General features: G+C 36.7%; 1 protein-coding gene and 1 pseudogene across 1 annotated transcript; one reads left to right on the plus strand and one right to left on the minus strand.

The window, feature by feature from the left end:
- Positions 1 to 12,862: 12,862 nt before the first annotated feature.
- LOC114518681 lies at positions 12,863 to 14,428 on the plus strand. The gene is made up of 3 exons (XM_028538687.1): positions 12,863 to 13,089; positions 13,612 to 13,700; positions 14,352 to 14,428. The coding sequence occupies exons 1-3, from the start codon at positions 12,863 to 12,865 to the stop codon at positions 14,426 to 14,428; spliced, it is 393 nt and encodes a 130-aa protein (XP_028394488.1).
- A 289-nt stretch (positions 14,429 to 14,717) lies between these two features.
- On the minus strand, positions 14,718 to 15,939 carry LOC114518682 (annotated as a pseudogene).
- Positions 15,940 to 18,853: the final 2,914 nt, after the last annotated feature.

Raw genomic sequence — 18,853 nt, forward strand, 5'->3', positions numbered from 1 at the left:
TTTTTCTGACGGTAAGCAAGTTTGTCCATCGGATTGATCGGTATCACATGTATGATGGATTTCTCCATCCGGACACCATTTGCGGTTATTGGACATCAATCATAAAAATTCACTCGCATTTGGAGTACATTGCTGTACTCACTGTGATGGTTAAGAATTAACTTTCACAGTGTTAGTAATGGACGTGGTCTTTTATACACACATATTTATACTGTACCTGAAAATTCGGCTCATCTTGCTCGTCACTACTATCAGAATTCTCAGACTCATTTACACGTGGCTGTTCAAAATCGTCATTATTAATAACATTTCCTTGGTGCAATTCACGCCTATGGTTTCGTTGAACATGTTTTCGAAATGAATCCATTTTCTTGTACGTTTCCAGGAATCCATTTACTGCACAAGTTACCTTAAAATTTGGCTGTGAGGCATGTTGCATTGTAATGTGTCTTATCAAAACTTTAAGCGCTACGGCCGAAAACACTAGACAAATACTACAAACCCACATAGCTTTCGCAATATTCGCCATAATTTTTTAACCTAAATTACGTAATCGATATTCAACTTCTGTGATGCCTTTAACACTCACAGGGTCCTTGAATTTTCAAGTAGAAAAATGATTGAAAATTGGAAGGTCTTACTATATTTTTTGTAACTAAATGAATTATATGCAAATTAAACATATCGCATATTTATTATTTTGAATTTATTTTCAATATTTTTTAAATATATTAAGGATTAATAGGGTTTTAAGGACTTAACAATGCGGAAATTTCTTAATTTGTTCAACGAACTCTTTATCAGTGTATATTTTCCAAAAAGCTCGACAGTCGTGGGCAAAGAAACGCAAATAGTTACAGTTAAAGTGGGAAAAATATCCTGATTTCTTTCAACAATATTTTATCCTCACTGAAATTAAAAGAAAGTAAAGATTTCAAGTCATTGAACAATGTTTCAAGCTTTTTTGAGCTTCTTTTTGTAAAAGGATGAAATAAAAAATTGTGCGACCAATCAGAAGTGTGTATTCATAGCAGTTCTTTGCCCAGGTCCAACTTTTGTCAAACTTTTGATGTGAAAACTGAAAAGCTTGATACTGGTGGTGTGACCGGCTTCTAGTTAATCCTCGAAGGCAAAAAAACAAACACAACAGAATCCAGATCAATTCCACAACAAACCGTATAGCTTAAATACACTATACAAAGCTGATATCAAGGGTACGTTTTTCATATTTATTCATTTACCAGCACGTTTTTAAATGATATCATTTGATTTTTAGACTTATTAACAAATTTAACAGTCTTGCCCAGTGGCGTGGTGGCTCTAAAATTTGTGGAGGGGCCAGTGTGCCACTCGTAAATTTGGCGCCCCACTTGCCTAATCCGAAATCAGACCCCCCCCCTCAACCCCGTCAATATGCTATTCCCAATATGCCCCCCCCCCGGTAATATGCTATTTCCATACTGTATTTATATCATGAACGTTTATTAAGATTACTGACATATCAATATATTATGTCTTTATGTGCTTCAAAATCTGACAATATTAATTGCAAAACATGTACATTTTACTAGATCTATAAACATCCAGTAGACAAAATTAAATTGAAATCTATTTCAGTACCCTTCAGTGCTGATGAAGAAGTATTGATCAGGTTTTCTAGCAGAATATAATAAGTGCAAATTGTACGACCTATAGGCTGTAATAAGCTTTATATATTTTGCTGTATAAGCTTTTTCAGTATGTTAAACATAGAACACGAACATGCAGTACTATGTTAAAACCCAATTCAAGTAAGTTACTCTAGTAGAGCTTTTGACAGTTCAGGAGAATGGCCTGCATACAAATTAATTAGACGTTCCTTATCGCACTTGAGCAAAATTTTGCGCTCGATTACCATCGTTAGCAATGATTCGAGTCTCTCCTGAACCATGGACGAACGTATTCGGGTCTTCACTCTCTTGAGTGCAGAGAATGAACGCTCCGCAGTCGATGAACTTACGGGGATGGCCACAGCTATGGAATATACGCGACAAGGAGTAGGATACGCATCGACCAAACTGTAGTCTGGGTGACACAGAATAGAAAGAGCTTCATAGAATGAATGCACTTTCCGAGGGACATTCTTTTTTGTTTGCTTTTCAGCTTTCTTTTGACCACTAACACTCTCACTCTGTTCGCTACCTGAGTCGCTGGAGATATCGCTTTCGCCGTCGTCGTCGTCATCATAATCTTCATCACTCATCTCCTCATCTTCATCATGTACTTCATCTGGCTTCAAGATAGCTGAGGAATCGAATTTCTCGTAGGAATGAGCGAAATTGAACAGTTCGTCAGCACATCGAAACACATCTAGATTGTACGTTTCACAAAAAGTATTGAGACACGCCTGAAGATCATGCGCAGTTTTAAAAGTCTCTATAAGTTTTGGGAAGCGGCTTGGGGCAAATAACGAAAATGCCTGAAGCAAAGGTTGATTTTTTTCAAACCGATTCCTCATTGAATTTAACACAGCATCAACAGCAACGTAAAACGTGTTGCGTTTCCAGTCATCCTCTGGTGTTTCAGCTGGTTCGTCTTCCGCGTTTTCATCATCCATTCTTCTTCGGCGTCGGATTCTTGGTTGTTGCCAGGCCACGCTCGGGGAATCATGTTGTTTCTCCATACACCTTATGATTTTCTCCGGTTCTTCACAAAGTTTCCCCAGTTGACCAATTGCGCTTTCAACCATACCAAGAGCTTTTCCAAAATCTATCTCGACACTTTGTAAATATCGACTTAGCGGTCCAGTGGCCACAAATATTTGTCAAGAACTGCTTCATGCGGTAGCCAAGAACTGCTTCATTTGCATCTGCGTCAATAAACCAGAGGCAGTTTTTCGTTGGTTTGGGTCAAAATTAGTGTCCAACGAAACGGTGTCCAGTACATTAAATATGCAGTCGTAACGAGAGAGAAAAACCTTCAGACAAAACTCGCGTGAGTCCCAGCGAACAGTATTTAGTCTCTTAAGAGTAAGCACCTTCAATTTGTCTTCTCTTTGGGCATCTTCAAACATGGCGTGGATTCTTTGGTTTCTGCTGAAAAGTAGGTACAAGGCTTCGAGTTCGCTGAACAGGCTTATTACGCGAACAGACACACCTGCCGAATCAGACAATACAAGGTTAAGGGTGTGCGCATAACAGTGAACAAAAACAACATGTTGTCCAACTTTTTCCTTGATGATCGCTTGCAGACCGTTGTAGCAGCCACTCATATTCGAAGCGCCATCGTACGTTTGCGCTACGAGCTTATCAAACGAAACCGCTTTCGAGGCAAGTGTTTCTGATATTAAATTGTACAGTTCCATTGCCTTTGTACCTGAAGCTCTTTTGCACGCTAACAGGTGTTCGGAACATTGCCCTGTACGATTAACGATCCTTACGCAAATACTAAGCTGTTCGTGTTGAGTGATGTCTGGTGTGGTGTCGGCTATCAGTGCCCATGCTCTGCAAATATCAATTTCTTTGACAATTTGCGAAGTGATTTCTTTACCAATTATGTTGATCACGTTATTCTGAGTGTCGCTGCTGAGAAAGGTTAATTTGGAACCCCGTCCTTTCGCACCCCTTTTCCCGCCGCTCTTGTTTCTTGACAAAGCTTGTTGATTTCTAACCCTTTCTAGATGGTCGTGAATCGTATCGTCGTAGATTGACAGGTAATCCAGGGTCTCCAAGTAATTTCCTCGATTTATTTCAGGATTATCAAGCGACTCTCGATGTCCCCGAAAAGCGAGTCCCTGCTTTCCAAGCAGTAAAACAGTGTCGACAACACGCTTCATAACATTTCGATTTGTTACGATTTCCCTCTTTCGTCGCAAAATTTCACTCTTCTCTTGTTTCTCCAGACAAGAATCGATAGACAGTCCTTGTAAGAAGACAACTTGTGCAATCTTGGCATTTATGTGACTTTCGGAAGTTTCGTGCTTTGTTATCGCACTGTACTGCTTCTTCCAGTTTGAAAATCCAGAATTGGTAAAAGCACTTCCTTGGTTGGGTCGCACATTTCCACCTCTCAGACATTCATCTGAAAATAGGAGACACGGAAGGCAGAATAGACAATCCTTACTTAATGAGTATGAAAGCCACTTGCGCCTGGCTTGATCCTCGTGAAAGAATACTTCCTGCGAACAATGCCGATGGCGTTCTCTAAATTGCTTCTTTCTGGTAGATAAAACGGATTCTGGCGGTTGACAAGGTTTAATTTTACAAAGCCTTTTTTTGTCATTTATAGTAAACTTCATGCCAACAAGGAAAGCTGGATCGTAGCTCAAGGTCTCATTCTCTTCATCAAGTGTGAAAGTAGGATTCGCTGAGTTTGTGTTGTGCCTTGTGGCAGTGGCATCTTCTTCCACGATCGGCGTCTCAATTGTTGTGTTTAATCTTTCTTTAGGAACAATATGTTCGATTTCATAGTCACTAACACAATCATGCGATGTGCCATTGTCATTCAGTTCACTGTTAACTTCATTATCAATGAATGAATAAGAGTCATAAGACGCCAACTCAGACTCAATTGGAGCTGGTACACTAAACATTGCGCATTCTTGTACGTTCGTGTTGTTTAACTCTCTCTTGAATTTGGGTAACAGTAACTTGAACTTCCTCAATTTCATACCCCACATCATTCTCGTCATTTGCTTCACAGTCTTCATATCGTTTGTCATTATTCTTTTCCGCTTCGTTGTTTTCGCCAGCATCCAGGGGTGCTTGGTCGTCGGTATTATAGACATCAGTGTTATCTGATGATTTGGTGGATGTCTTATAATAACTTTTCATAAACGATCCAAGTCTTTCGTTTTCTTCGTTTCTTGCTTTACTCGCCTTTCTGTTCTCCAAACCAGATTTCTTTCGTTTTTTGCTTTTGCTAGTTGATTCCATTGTAACTACTTCATGGAACTAGTCGATAGACATGGAATAAATTCAGCATAATTACGAACTTACAACGCGCATTTAAGTATCAGCTTACTATTGTAAACAGCAATTTATATTTGTGTAGGTTCAACTGTTTTCCCACAATTGTAACGAAAGAAAACAAATTCAAATCAGAACAGCAACACTTGCGCATGCAGACACAAGTTTCTAATTGCTCTCCAACAATTGTACTGCTGCATGAACATCAACTATATAAATACATCCAAATGGCAAATAAGAGACTTTAAGTACAACCTTGTTTATTAAAGTCAAAGTGTACGTGGGACCTTATTTTCTTGTATTGTAAAACTAGTAAATAAAATATTTGAATTGATCATTTCGAAATACAGGGCGTTTAAATAATACGTACGCATTCTAAAAATACTATATGTCTATGATCAATAATACTGTACTTTGTAGCCAGCAAGTTGTTATTATACTTATACACGCGTACGTATCACGTCTAAAAAGTGCAAAACTGCCAAAACTTATATTTGCTGTGTTGTAAATCTTATTTCTATTTCATATCACAGTCTTAGGTACAGTATTAAAAACCGTAAAAGTACGGCAATACGACATGTATATATTTCACAATATACGAATAGACATATATTAGCGCCATTTATACCCGAGTAACGAGACAAAATGACTACGAGACTTATAGGACGCACTTTATAAAGACCATTAAAAAGAACGCGAGTTTGTCGTATAAAAGGTACAACTACAAAATTCTTATGTTATGACGCGACTTATTTCGTCCTGTATAAATGGCCCAATTTAACTATGTTGTACGTGAAGATCTAGATAACTAGATTATTTTGTAAGAATTAAATACAAATGATTGTCATTGATGATATCAGCGCTCCACTTGCATTCGGGCGCCCCCCTTTCGAGACCTTCACTGGGGCCGTTGTAGCCACCACGACGCTGTTGCAAACCATTTATATGACAACTTCGCTTATATAATATTATAAGATGCGTCTTATGTAAGTCGTGACTTATTTTGTCCTTTATAAATGGCCCTATTATGTTGATAAGATCTAGATTAATCATAAGAATTAATTTTGATAAGAATTAAATACGAATGATTGATGATTTCTGCGCCCAACTTGCATTTGGGCGCCCTTCTCAAGAGCTTCACAGGGGGGGCCGCGGCCCCCCCGGCCCCCCCAGCCACCACGCCACTGGTCTTGCCTTTTCCAAATTGCCTTACATGCATGTTTTAGCTTGACGACCTTCACATGTCATGGATGAAATTAAAGCGAAAGAACCTGAAGCGTTCGAAATTTTTCAAGGTATATGTGATACGTTATTAAATAATATAGCGGCTTAGAAAAACTAGGAAACATTGTTGCAAAAATATGATTCGCAATGCTTCCTCAATGTTTCCCTTTTTGGCCACCATGGATGGTTGACGTTGGGTGGTTTTGTAAGTTATGCGCATGCGCGAGTAACGCCTCGTAATCAACAAACGTTCTGATTGGCTAAGAGAGAAAGTTTGTATTTCAATGAGAACATCAGCAATTTAACTGTCATTTCGTAAACATTGTTGTAAAAGCGTTTCATAAACTTTGTGCAAAGAAAGTAAAACGAGAAGAAACAAGATATATGAGAACGTGGATACAGTCAAGACTAAGCCGTGTAAGAGGAATAATTCATAATCTGCAAGTGTTTGCAAAGACAAAGGGTACGTGTTTACTTTGTTTATTTCGTATTTGTTTCGCGGTAAGGATGAGCCGTATTTGTACACTTTTCAGCTTTGTATGCCGTTGATTTGTTAAAATTTCAGCTTTTTATGCAAACGCATAAACCTGTGAATGGCTATTACACCTTTGCTTTAACTTCAAAAAGTGTTTTTGAAAGTGTAATTTGAATTTTGGTATCAAAAATACACACTATATTTATATAAAACTTTTAGCCGCCAGCGTCGACTGCAAAATACAGAATAAAATAACATTTGAAGTTTTTTCTTTCATTGTGAAGATTTTTTACTGTTTTAATCGTTTGAAACTTCGATTATAAACCGTTACTTAATTGCTGGCATGGTATAATGCAGCAAAATTGAACGGGAAATGTTTACACTGGCTTTATGATTATTTTTGTATTGAATGATGGAAACATTAGCTATAATATACTCGGTAAAATGTAATAAGACTGATTTGAGTTTTGTGTCATTTCATAATATAAGTTTAGGTCAGGTTAACTCAGGAAATTGTGTACTTGGTTTGAAATAGCGAGGGGTTGCTGCATGCATGTATTTCTAGTAGCATTGTGTAATACAGTTTCAATGTCTTGCAAAGTGAACGTTGTTGCATCTTTTTTAACACACGCTTAAAAAATTAAAAATTTAATAAAATGATGGTTTTATTGTGGCTGCCCAAATTGATGAAAATACTTTGCTAGAAATTAACAAAGACGACTTGCTGGAGTTATTCCAAGGTGCTGAAAACTTTCTACTTAGACATCCACTGTGGAAAATAATTAAAAAAGATGTCAGTTTATGTAAAAATATGTATGGGACTCAGACTAATATTTTGACAAGGTTGCCAAGTGTTTTAACTGAAATATAGTATAGTGTTTGCCAAAGACTGAATATGTTGCAAATTACAAATAACCTCATCACCTCATTCACACGTAAACTATTTTCTGATATTCTATATTACTTGAATTATTATATCCAAGTTGTATGATTGGTAATAAAATGAAATTAATAAGGTTAGTATAAATACTTTTAGCAAGAAAATGATGCTGAAATTGAATATGCATCAACAAGCGCATCACCCACCAGCTCCTCCTGCAGTTCTTCTAAAGCTGAAAGTTATGTTTTTCACACAGCTGGTCCTGGAAAAGAGCATGGTTTTAAACCAGAATCTGAAAGTTCAGTTTTTCACACAGCTGGTCAAGGAGAAGAGCATGTTTTTAAACCACAATCTTCTCCTGCTTTCATTATGTACTCCGACAGTGAAATTACACATGCATCTGAGAAACATGCCATGTCCAAATAATTGTTCAAGACTGGGTGAAAAAGCTAATTTTATTAGTTAAATATCCTATCTAACAAAGCATCACATCTCTTCAACTTAGTTATAACGCTTACCGTAAATGATGCAATAAACCCCCTCTTTTAAATAAACGCCTCCCATATAATATGCTTCGTCTCTAAGAGACGCCCCCTCCACCACCAAATTGCCTTAAGGCTCTAAGCAATTCTAAAGAAACGCTGACGAGAATGCTTGCCTCCAAAGCTGTAGTCCTTGACAAATCACAAGTCACAATGATTTGTATTTCGAATGTATATTTTTAAACAATCGATAAAGAATTAATAAGAATGTTCTCCCAGACCCAGATTACCTCAACAAATGTTCAACGTTATATACGACGTTTTGATATAAACGATTATACTTCATGAACTAATTGAAGACAGAATGCTCTCTTCCACGCCTGAACTCACTAGTCCCCTGACTAACAATGTTTTCCTCTAAATCCCTTCCCCATTCATGCATTATCTGTCAACACGAAGTGATACAAATGAAATAAACGCCTCTCTGTATTAAACGCCTCTTAAATGTCCTGGGCGTTTCTTGGATCATTTATGGTAAGTAACATGTCATCCGATTATTTATTTTTTCTGTAATTTGCAGTGGTGAACTCTAAACTGTTGTCAGAAACCACAAAATAAATCAAGCTGTCAAGCTTGTTATGATAATAATAATAATAATTTATTTATCCATCTTAGGTGTAAAATTACAATGGATTTACAATTACTAAATATGATTAAAATGTATGTATATATACAAATATAATAAATTTACGATTTTAAAATTATGTCTATAATAGTGCAGTAGTCCTTGGAATAAACGAAAGTTTATGCCTATTGGTATGAGAGAAGAACTGCGGTAGAGTTCTTGGAGTTCTTAGATCATATGTTGTCATCACAATATCTGGTATGTATTTCCTGCAAGGGTGCGTCTCATTATCTATAATTTTCTTGTATTCACGTATGGCGAGCATGTCACGACGCTGTTCAAGAGACTGAAATGGATCAGACGGCAAAGCAAGTATTTTTAGACTTCGAGTTTGAATGTTCTCCACCTCATCTATTAAATATTTTGGTAAACCACTCCAAATTGGGGCTGCATATTCCTAAACCGGCCTAATTTTTGTGAAATAACAAGTTAAACCTACTTCCGTCGGTAGGTTTGCTCGGCGGCATTCCCGAAGGTGGAATAAACGTTTGTTTGCCTTTTTAGTAATTTCTTCAACGTGTGTGTTCCATTTAAGGGTATCGTTACACCAAAGGCTCAGCAGCTTGAACGTTTTTACTCTTTCAATTGTATCATTACCAATCATAAGTGAAAGTGGTGCAGGAATTCCTTCTTTGAAACAAATCCACATATCTTTAGTCTTTTTTATATTAAGCTCCATCTTGTTTCTAAGTGCCCAGTCATTCGTTGCATCTAACACCGTTTGCATGTTGCCAGTGGAGCAATATAAGATTGCCTCATCCTGAGTGCAATCATCTGCATATTTGTATGTATTAATCTGCAAATGGTTGGGAATGCAATCTTCAGGATTGTTAACATTAAACATTGCTGGTGAGATGACAGAGCCCTGAGGGACTCCAGAAGGACAGGACCTAATAGATGATAAACTAGCACCTATTTTTACTCGCTTGCTTCTTCCATCTAAAAAACTCCTCGTCCATAACCAAAAGCATTTAGATACATTCATTTCAGCTAATTTTCTTAGGAGCAAACCATGGTCAACCATATTGAAAGCTTTACGAAAGTCAATACATAAGGCATGAATTCCCATTCTTCCATCCCGTGAATTTTCGGTCTTATTGTACCAATTTTGGGTAATACTCGCTAACGCAGATACTGTTGATCTTCCTTTTGTAAATGCATGTTGATTATCTTTGATGTTAAGGTCATTTTTATTCAGTTTAAGTTGTATGGTTTCCAACATTTTTGCCCTTTGTGGTAATACAGAGATTTGCCGGAAATCATTGTCAATATCATTCGGGGGGTATACTTTGGGCACAGGGGTGACCAATGCGTGCTTGTAGAGAGTCGGGTATTTAGACTGGGAAATGCTAGAGCAGATGATATTATGAATAATAGGGGCAAGCTCTTCACTGTAACGTCTCAGTAGCCATGCAGGAATGTCGTCCGAACTGCTTGCTTTCTTAGGGTTTAGGTGTTTGAGAATTGCCTTAATTTGTCCAATCGAAGGTAACAGCGGCTTGGTATCCTTGAGTAAATGTTCAATTTCCTCTAGTCTTGGTTTTTCATTAGGAGTGGTGCTCTGCCAAGGCTTGATGAAACTTTGTTGTAAGCGTTCAGCTAGGTCATCTGTGGGGGCTGCTGAAGATTGGAAGTTACAATCATTAGCAGCCACAAGTTCATATATAATTTTATACCACTTTGCCGGGCTTGTTTCACGTGTATCTTCCGCTTTCGATTGATAATATGTTTTCTTAGCACTAGATATAAGTGAAGAAACTTTGTCACATAATAATTGGTATCTTGATCTGTTCCCTGACATAAACGTTTTTTGTCTGGCCTTTATTTCTTGCTTTATACGCGGGGTCATCCAAGGTTTATCTGAAGGATGAAAACGTACAGTACGTTTGGGCAGCGTTTTATCAAAAATACGCATGATCATACTTGTGAATGCCGAAACTTTATCGTCAATCTCAACAGCATCATAAACCATTTCCCAGCTTTGCCTGTTCAGATGGACACTCAGTTCGATTGAGTTACTACATTTTGTCAGGCGTACTTTTTGGGAAATCGCCTTAACCTTTTCTTTCAGCTTTTCTTTCAGCTTTGGGGTGAGTAAGAGACACTGATGGTCCGAGCGGCCATTCGGCGGGAGATGTTGGATGTCATTGTATAATTCTGACATATTAGTAAGGATTTGATCTAAAATATTTCTGCCCCTAGTAGGAGCTTGTACAGCTTTGCAAAGGTTAAAGCGCCTACATACTAGATTCAGTTTCATTTTGTTGAAATCTCCGGCGATAATTATACCTGCTGAAGGATGGTCTTTCAGACTTTCATCAAGTCTATTTGTGATATACTCGAGCATTGCTCGTTCATCTTCCATTGTCTGACCTGGTGGGTAGTATACGCTAATAACTATTATGGCACTATAAGGCCTGGGAGTTCTAGGCGGTTTAAGCAGGAGACATAGGACTTCTTTATCTTCCACTTCAAGATTTGTAAGACGGGTAGTAGGCATTTGATGGTGCACATAGGCTAAGACACCGCCACCAGGGGTAGGGCGGTCTCCTCGATATGCGTTGAACTTCTCACTAATTTCTATAGCAGCATCCGGAATATTTGAGTTCAGCCAGGATTCTGTAATTATGACCAGAGATGGGTTATTGACAGCAGCGATTCCAGAAAGTTCTGTAATTTTATTTGTCACATGACATGCATTGGTTTGTCACATGACATGGAACTGAGTAGGTACTAGGTGGCATAACTAAGTTACTTTTCGTTAAAGAGATTGGCACTAGATTACAACAATATTTTTGGGCATTATATCTCGGTTTTGTAGTGGGCCTATGCGAAGAAATTCGGACTGGAATTGAGTTCACCATTTCACTAGAGGGTGCATCATCATCATCTAGTTCATTTCCTGCTAAAAATGTCTTGGAGGAGTAATAAACAACCTTCTCAGCCAGCGGGTGGGGGTCTTGTCTTAGCATCTTAGAGGTGTCATTGGGATCAACGCCAGAGGTGGTAGTAGGTATGGAAGTGGGGGTTGGTATGGGGATAATAGTGGGTACAAGGGGGCAGGAAAAGGGGGTAATAAACTGACTGGAACGGGGGAGAATGACGAAGATTGAGAGGAAAAGGGGGCCAATTAAAATTCGGTTTTTGAGGATGTAATGAAGAGGCATGGTTTTCCGTATTTTGAGGATGACGTCTGATTGTAGGGTCATTGCCTTGGGTATGGAGGAAATCACAATTATTGCCTTTAAGGCAAAAGCCCTTCCTACGTACAAAAGGGCAGGGAACCAGATGTTTGGGGTTTTAAATTTATCTAAATGATTAGGCGCTTGACTGATTACTGTGTTATTTTGCTGAATAATGTTCCTGCTTGCATTAAGATGACTTGCTTCACACACTTCGTTAACTTCAATTGTATTCTGCTCATTATTTATCTCTTCTTCTGCAGTAGCAATACCTTTTTGCATATAATTAAGCGAATTTCCATCGTTTTTCTAATTTTTATCTATATTTTCTTGAAGGTTTGTAAGAACTTCGGTTATAAGTTCCAGAGAATCAGATAATGCACGAATGGCTTCGGTATTGATAGCCTGTCCGGCCATAAGCGCTTCAGTATCCAAGCTGTTAGCATTACTTTTGTGAACACGGCCTTGCTGAGTATCAGTTTCGCTTGAGTTAGTTGAGTCGTTTATGACAACCACATCATCCTCAAAGTCGTTTACAGCGACATTTTCAGCGAAACTTTGACTGAGCATAGAGCAAAGAAGCTTCGTAATTGTATCCGCCTCTGCTCCTTCGAGATATAGTAGGTTCTTGCTCCTTCTCCATTTGATTAAAATATTGTTCGATTTAAATACTTTCTGGTCGCCGCCTGGCTGCTCCCACACACCGTCAATAGGGAGGTTAAGCTTCGCGTATTTTTTTACGGCAAACGGCAGGAATGATCACATGACCTTGAATTTCCCGCCTTTGCCGTTTGCGTTTCAACCTCAAGGTGAGTGATTTCACGTTTGTTGTAAACGTGTAAAAAATTGTACAATGTAATCAAAAATATTATATAGTTTTCCATATTTTGTCTTAAAAAGTATTGCAAGTGCAACTTCAGCTGCATTCTTCATGCTGTAATGTGTTTTTCATTTTATATAATGCTTTATTTTGTGACTGTTTTTCAAGATGCCCCCTTTTCGTTGGCCGAAAGTTGAGCACGATCTGGCATTGTGTAAAGAGGTTGTTGCTGAAAGACCAGTAAGGCCTGAGGATTGGGAAATTATCGCATCAAGTCTATCCGTTATCTTTTCAACAACAGAAAGCCAAGTTCACTTGAAGGGACGAAGTTGCAGAGAGCACCTCGACTTGTTGGTAAAGAAATTTAAAGCAGACGAAAAGAATGCTTTAAAAAGGTATATTCTTTTATAATGACAGACATTTATCTCAGGCAATAGCTTTTATTTTTATTGCCCATGTAAAATAGACTGTATTCTATAATTTGTGTCCTTATCTTATAACAGCAATACCATTCAGGAAACTGAGGCAGAATCATTTCTGCACATAATTTGTGGCAGGAATCAGTATGTTATGTATTATTTTTGGCTAATATGTTTATGCTAAGATGTTGAGGCTTATATAGTAAAAGTATAACTTGGATATCATATTGACCAATAATTGCTCAACCTATGAGAATTCCAATGACCTATATACTAAGAGTCTAAGTGCCATTTTAGTTGAAGAATTCAAATGGTTACAACAGGATATATGTATTACATTGCTATTTCAATAAAACATTCCAAGAAATATCTGCCTGCATGGAATCATTGGAATGATTTTTGGAATGGACTACTTTATTTGATTTAGTTACAAAACAATTTAAACAATAAAACAAAACAAGTGTAACCTTTTTGCTTTATCTCTCGATCACTTTTAAGATCTGGGACAGAAGAAGATTACACAGAATTAACTCAATTGTTGGAGGATATTACATCTTACCTAAATGATATGTCTAAACCATCAAGAAGTAAAGCCCACAAAATAGACAAAGAGCATGAAGATTATTTTAATGGCTTAAAAATGAGAAAAGCTGCAATGGAGACTTATAGTTAGTTATGCATCTATCAATTTAATGCGAGGGTCATGCATGCATAATACTTGGCACAGTTAAGCTGTGTTTTACATTACAAGCCTGAGCCTGACTTTGGCCTAGATTTATTTGGCTACAAAGCATTCACACTTGTGTTTTGAACAGGCTGAATTTGGCCTAGAATTTCAGCAGTTTTCATATCAAAACCAATGAACTCTACAGTTCACCGATGTAAACTAACATACTTTGTGCCGTCAACTTTACCATAGAAATCTGGCCCAGGAGTGTTTACACTACTGTAAAGACTAGCCTAGGCCTGATCTAGGCCACCTGTTGTGATGGGCCCAGATTTCCTGGTCTAGGCAAGGGTTAGGCCAGGCCAAAGTGCATTTACACTACGAAAATCAAAGCCAGGCCTACCGCCTATGCAGGCTCAGGCTTGTAGTGTAAACACAGCTTTAATTGATTTGTGTGATCCTCATCCTAATTAGAAATGCACAATTGCTTGATGCAAACAATTATATATATAACAAATATGATATATCATTGCACAGAGGCTATCTTCAGCCATGTTTTTGTTTTCTAAAGATAAAGAGAACAAAGATGAGGAACTTAATAGTAACAGCAGTGATGAAGAAAGAGATGAGGACATCTTTAAAGGTTAGTTAATAAATAATCAGAATTAGCTGTATATAAATCACTTCAATAACTTTTAAGATCTAAACCCATGTTATACAACCCACCCCCCCTTACTTTTGTTATTAAACATATGGCAGTTTTGTAAGTACATGGCTACCAATTGCTATTTCTTTTTTTTCAAAGTCTCCAAAAAGAAGAAACAACGCAGAATTGGGCAAACACCTATGCTAATTTATTATTTGTAAATAATTTAAAATATTTCACACAATATTTATTGTAACAGTTCATTTAAAATCATTAAATAAATTCTTGTTTTTACATATTTCTGAGGTAAGCTTCTAACTGTGGTGGATCCACTCCAAAAAAATGTCCTGTTTGTGATCCATATAAACATGTGTGGCAATTCGTTAACAGAACAGCAACACAATAAAGCTTTCCAACTGGTTGTAGTAGAACTTTTAGGTTTTTGGAAAAGTCCATGAAAGCAAAGTACTGAACAATTTTCCCATATCCCCACTCAACACTTGTTCTTACTGAGCTCATGCGTCTGTTGAACTGCTGCTGTGCTGGTGAGAGCTGTGCTCCTCTAAATGGTGCTAGTAAATGGCTCCTGACTGGATATGCTGGGTCTCGATAAAGTACGAACGGCTCACCATTTTCATTATTCATATGTAGCTGTAATTGTTCCAGTAGTCCACTAGCTGTTAACATGAATGCATCGTGCCGCCGGCCTTCAATAGGGCCAAACAGGTTACAAATTAAACCATTTGGGGTAACCACGGACTAAATTATAAATGTCAAAATATTGAATTAATAACTAAATTAGTAACTATATGCACCCAGTAGCCTTCAGATGAGAAATAAAATGGTCTGGTGCTATGAAAGTAGAGTAAAAGAATTGTCATTGCTAGTGTTACAGTAAATATTGCATATTGTCACCTACCTGAAATTTTATGCAATGTGTTCTTTAATGTCCAGAAAACATAATCCTTTGGCTAAAAATGAGCCTGCAGATTGGTCTTGCAGTTCCATCTATGAACCCCCAACAGTTTCTTAATGGTGCACCTCTTGCATGTATAGCATCACAAAAAATTTGTGGATCTAGCCAAGCCAGGTTCAGTTGTGTCAACAAGAAAGAAAAACGATTATAGAGGTCATTCACAATCTAAATAAAACATAAGGAAATACAATTTGAGATCACTTCAGGATATTTTTAGGTTGATGCCATATTTTACATAAATACTTGAACAAATAAATAAAATAAATAAATACTTGAGTAGCTTGGAATGCTTTCATTAAAGCTGACCATAGCACAGAAATAGTTTCTCATTCTGAAAGCATGTCTAGACAAGGCTATTTCAAGGCTATACATACATACATACAGGCAGCCACTATTTTAACTCAAGAAAAACGTAATATTTTGCACCTCATTAAATATTAAACTCATCTCTGGTTCTGGCCTGCCAAATATGCCTGAAAGGTCGCACCACCTGTTTGGATATGCCAGCCGCCTCAGCAAAATCATCAGTGCTTCCATTGACATGCTCATTGTTCTTTGATGGCACCTATAGTATTCTGGAAGCAATAGTGCTTCGGATAAACGTTTCATGTCTTCTTTCCGAAACCTGAAAAATTAAACAACAAAACATAGGTTTTCTGCATTGCCATTTAAAAATAATTAAACTGATAATGCAATAAACTGATACAGAGAATGCAATAAAACCAGAACCAAAGTTGTCCATCATTATCAAGAGGTGAAGACAAGAAGTTAATTAACAAACCATGACACATTTATCTTTGACAATATTAAATATATCTACATTTACCTGAACATAGTCTCACAATCATCTTCAGAAATATCATTGAGGTTCAGACGGCAACGTTTCACTGTTGTTGGCATTAATGTTGAAAGTAAAATAGTTTCTAAGTCATCATCGCTGTCATCACTATCTGAAGATAAGTCCCATTAGCTGCAGAACTTCTGCCCTGTCACGTCTAAAAAACAATGATAAAATGAATTCCAGCACTATTTCAATACAATATTTATGAAACAATTGTAAAATTAATTAAAAAAACAAGTCTAGTGTGTGTACTTTACCTTCTCTTAGCAGCCATTTTTGAGTATCAAATCGCTGTCCGAGTTCACAAGCCAATAATGTGGAATGAGAACTAGTCCCCAGTATCAAGTCACCAAAACGAGTAAAAACACGAAGCTTAATCGCATGAACGCCAACGTGAAACGGCAAACGCGAACTTCTCGTTTGTCGTTTCACGTGAAGCTTAACCTCCCTAATATTTAGATCTTGACTTACGAAATACTTCAAGAATTTGTAGTCACCATTCCAAGCAAGGCGTACATTGTTTACTGGAGATGACATTATGCATTAATCGTATAATCACAAACGAAGAGGCGATAAAATGAGATTTCCAACAAGGCTGAAATAAACACGTCCGTTCACAAAGACCACTCACGACACGGTATGAAAAACGAGGTTAAGGTTATTCATACCTTTGTTGAGTGGGGTAATCATGCAGATGAAACTGTGTTTATAAGTGAAACAAAAGTAGTTATAATAAATTATCTTCAAATAATTTTCAGCTTGTGGAAGAGGTTAGAAGAACTCTTGAACTTCCAGAGCCCGAGTCCCCAGATGAATACATAAAAATATGTGTAAAGAACATGGAAAGCAATATAGACACAATCATTTACTATGGCATTTCCAAGGGCACCATTAAACCACCCAAAAGCTGTTCTGTTGGTGAGTATTCTGTAGAACCTAAATTATACGTCACATGCATGTCATATTTTGGCATGGAAGGAACACACTTATGTCTCTAGATAAACGCCTATTATATAGCTATTAACTACTATATAGCTATGTAGAAATATTAATTAGAGCATGGCAGATTTCAATTAATCAGCAATTGCACTTCTTAACCAGTTAAATCCCAATAATTTTGTTATGTTTTAGAAAAAACAGATAAAAATAATTATAAGTGCACATACATGCATTTTTCAAGTTAATATTTATGTTGGACTATTTGGATGTTACAACTAAAATTAAGATATTCTATTTATATGAATAACCTTAATAAGAAATCTTTAATCTTGGTAAGTTTTATACTAATCTTGCTAAGATTTTGGGTAAGATTCGCTTCATTTTTGTAAGAGTTTTTTTGTTAAAACAAGAATATTTTTCTAAGCAAGAAAATTTTTCCTACCTATGGTACAAAAGAAAAATTATCGTAAATTATTTTTTTTAATAAGATTAAAATTTTTCTTAATGAAGAAAATCTCATGAAGAAAAATTTTCCTACGTATGGGACAAGATAATTTGTCACATGCATGTCATTTGGCTTAAAATAAGAAAAAATTTCTTAAAACAAGTATTTTTTTCTCAAAATAAGCTTTTCATTTTTGCAGTGCATAAATATAGAAAACCTTTACTCAATCAAACACTGTACCATAAATCAAAATAAGGGGAAAAAGAGTATTTTAATATACTTTGCATTCTACTTTGCTCAATGTGTGTCAAAGTCGGTTCACTAACTTTCCCCCTGTATACCGGTGATCTGTACGCATTTAGATCTTCTTCTAAGTCGTAACATGACACACCCAAATCTGAATCAGACTCTGATTCAGATTTTGATTCAGACATTTTATCAAATATATATTATACTCCAAGGTTTTTGAAAGGACTTTAAAACACAAAAGTCGCATAAATATGCATGAATGCATGCAAGACACAACATAATGCAAATTGTGAAGCGATCCGGAAATTTCCCGTGTGTAAACATAAACGGAAAGCACGCAATGCATGACGGTTGATACTTATGGAACGCCATATGTCCAAAAATTATTTAGTGTTAATTATTGCATATAATGACTAAAAAGTGATGTACAAAGAATAAATGGACAAATGTATTTTATATCAAACAATGATTTATATAAGCAACTAAGTATTTGATATCATGCTTATTGAAAGTAGTCGTTATATGAAATAATAATTCTGCATTAAGTCATAATTTGATACCATAAATTGTGCACAAAAATATAATTTATAACTACAAACAATTGTGCAAATCCTTATTTCATATAATGATAAGGCATTTCACTTTGATATCAAATAATGGATTTTAGGTGAATTCATGATTTGATATAATGAAGAAAAAATGTTAATTATATTATCATGTAATGACAATGCTGTGAAAAATCATTATTTGACAAAAGCAACAATCAATTTCCTGTCCGGCAACTTCTGGTGTGACAACTTCCGGTTAAACTGTGAGCTTTCGAAGACGAAGGCGCCAAATAAACCCTTCTTTGGGCGCTCTCAAGTGCAATTGTCTCTAAATTAAATACATTATTCATGGAAAGTGATGAAACTAGTTGGGTAGAGGCAATAACCAGAGTCGTTCAGGGGGCAGTTAGATCAGTGATACATCTTAGA

This window comes from Dendronephthya gigantea, unplaced genomic scaffold, assembly GCF_004324835.1.
Source record: "Dendronephthya gigantea isolate DGI-Jeju-01 unplaced genomic scaffold, DenGig_1.0 000011F, whole genome shotgun sequence".
Classification (NCBI taxonomy): domain Eukaryota; kingdom Metazoa; phylum Cnidaria; class Anthozoa; order Malacalcyonacea; family Nephtheidae; genus Dendronephthya; species Dendronephthya gigantea.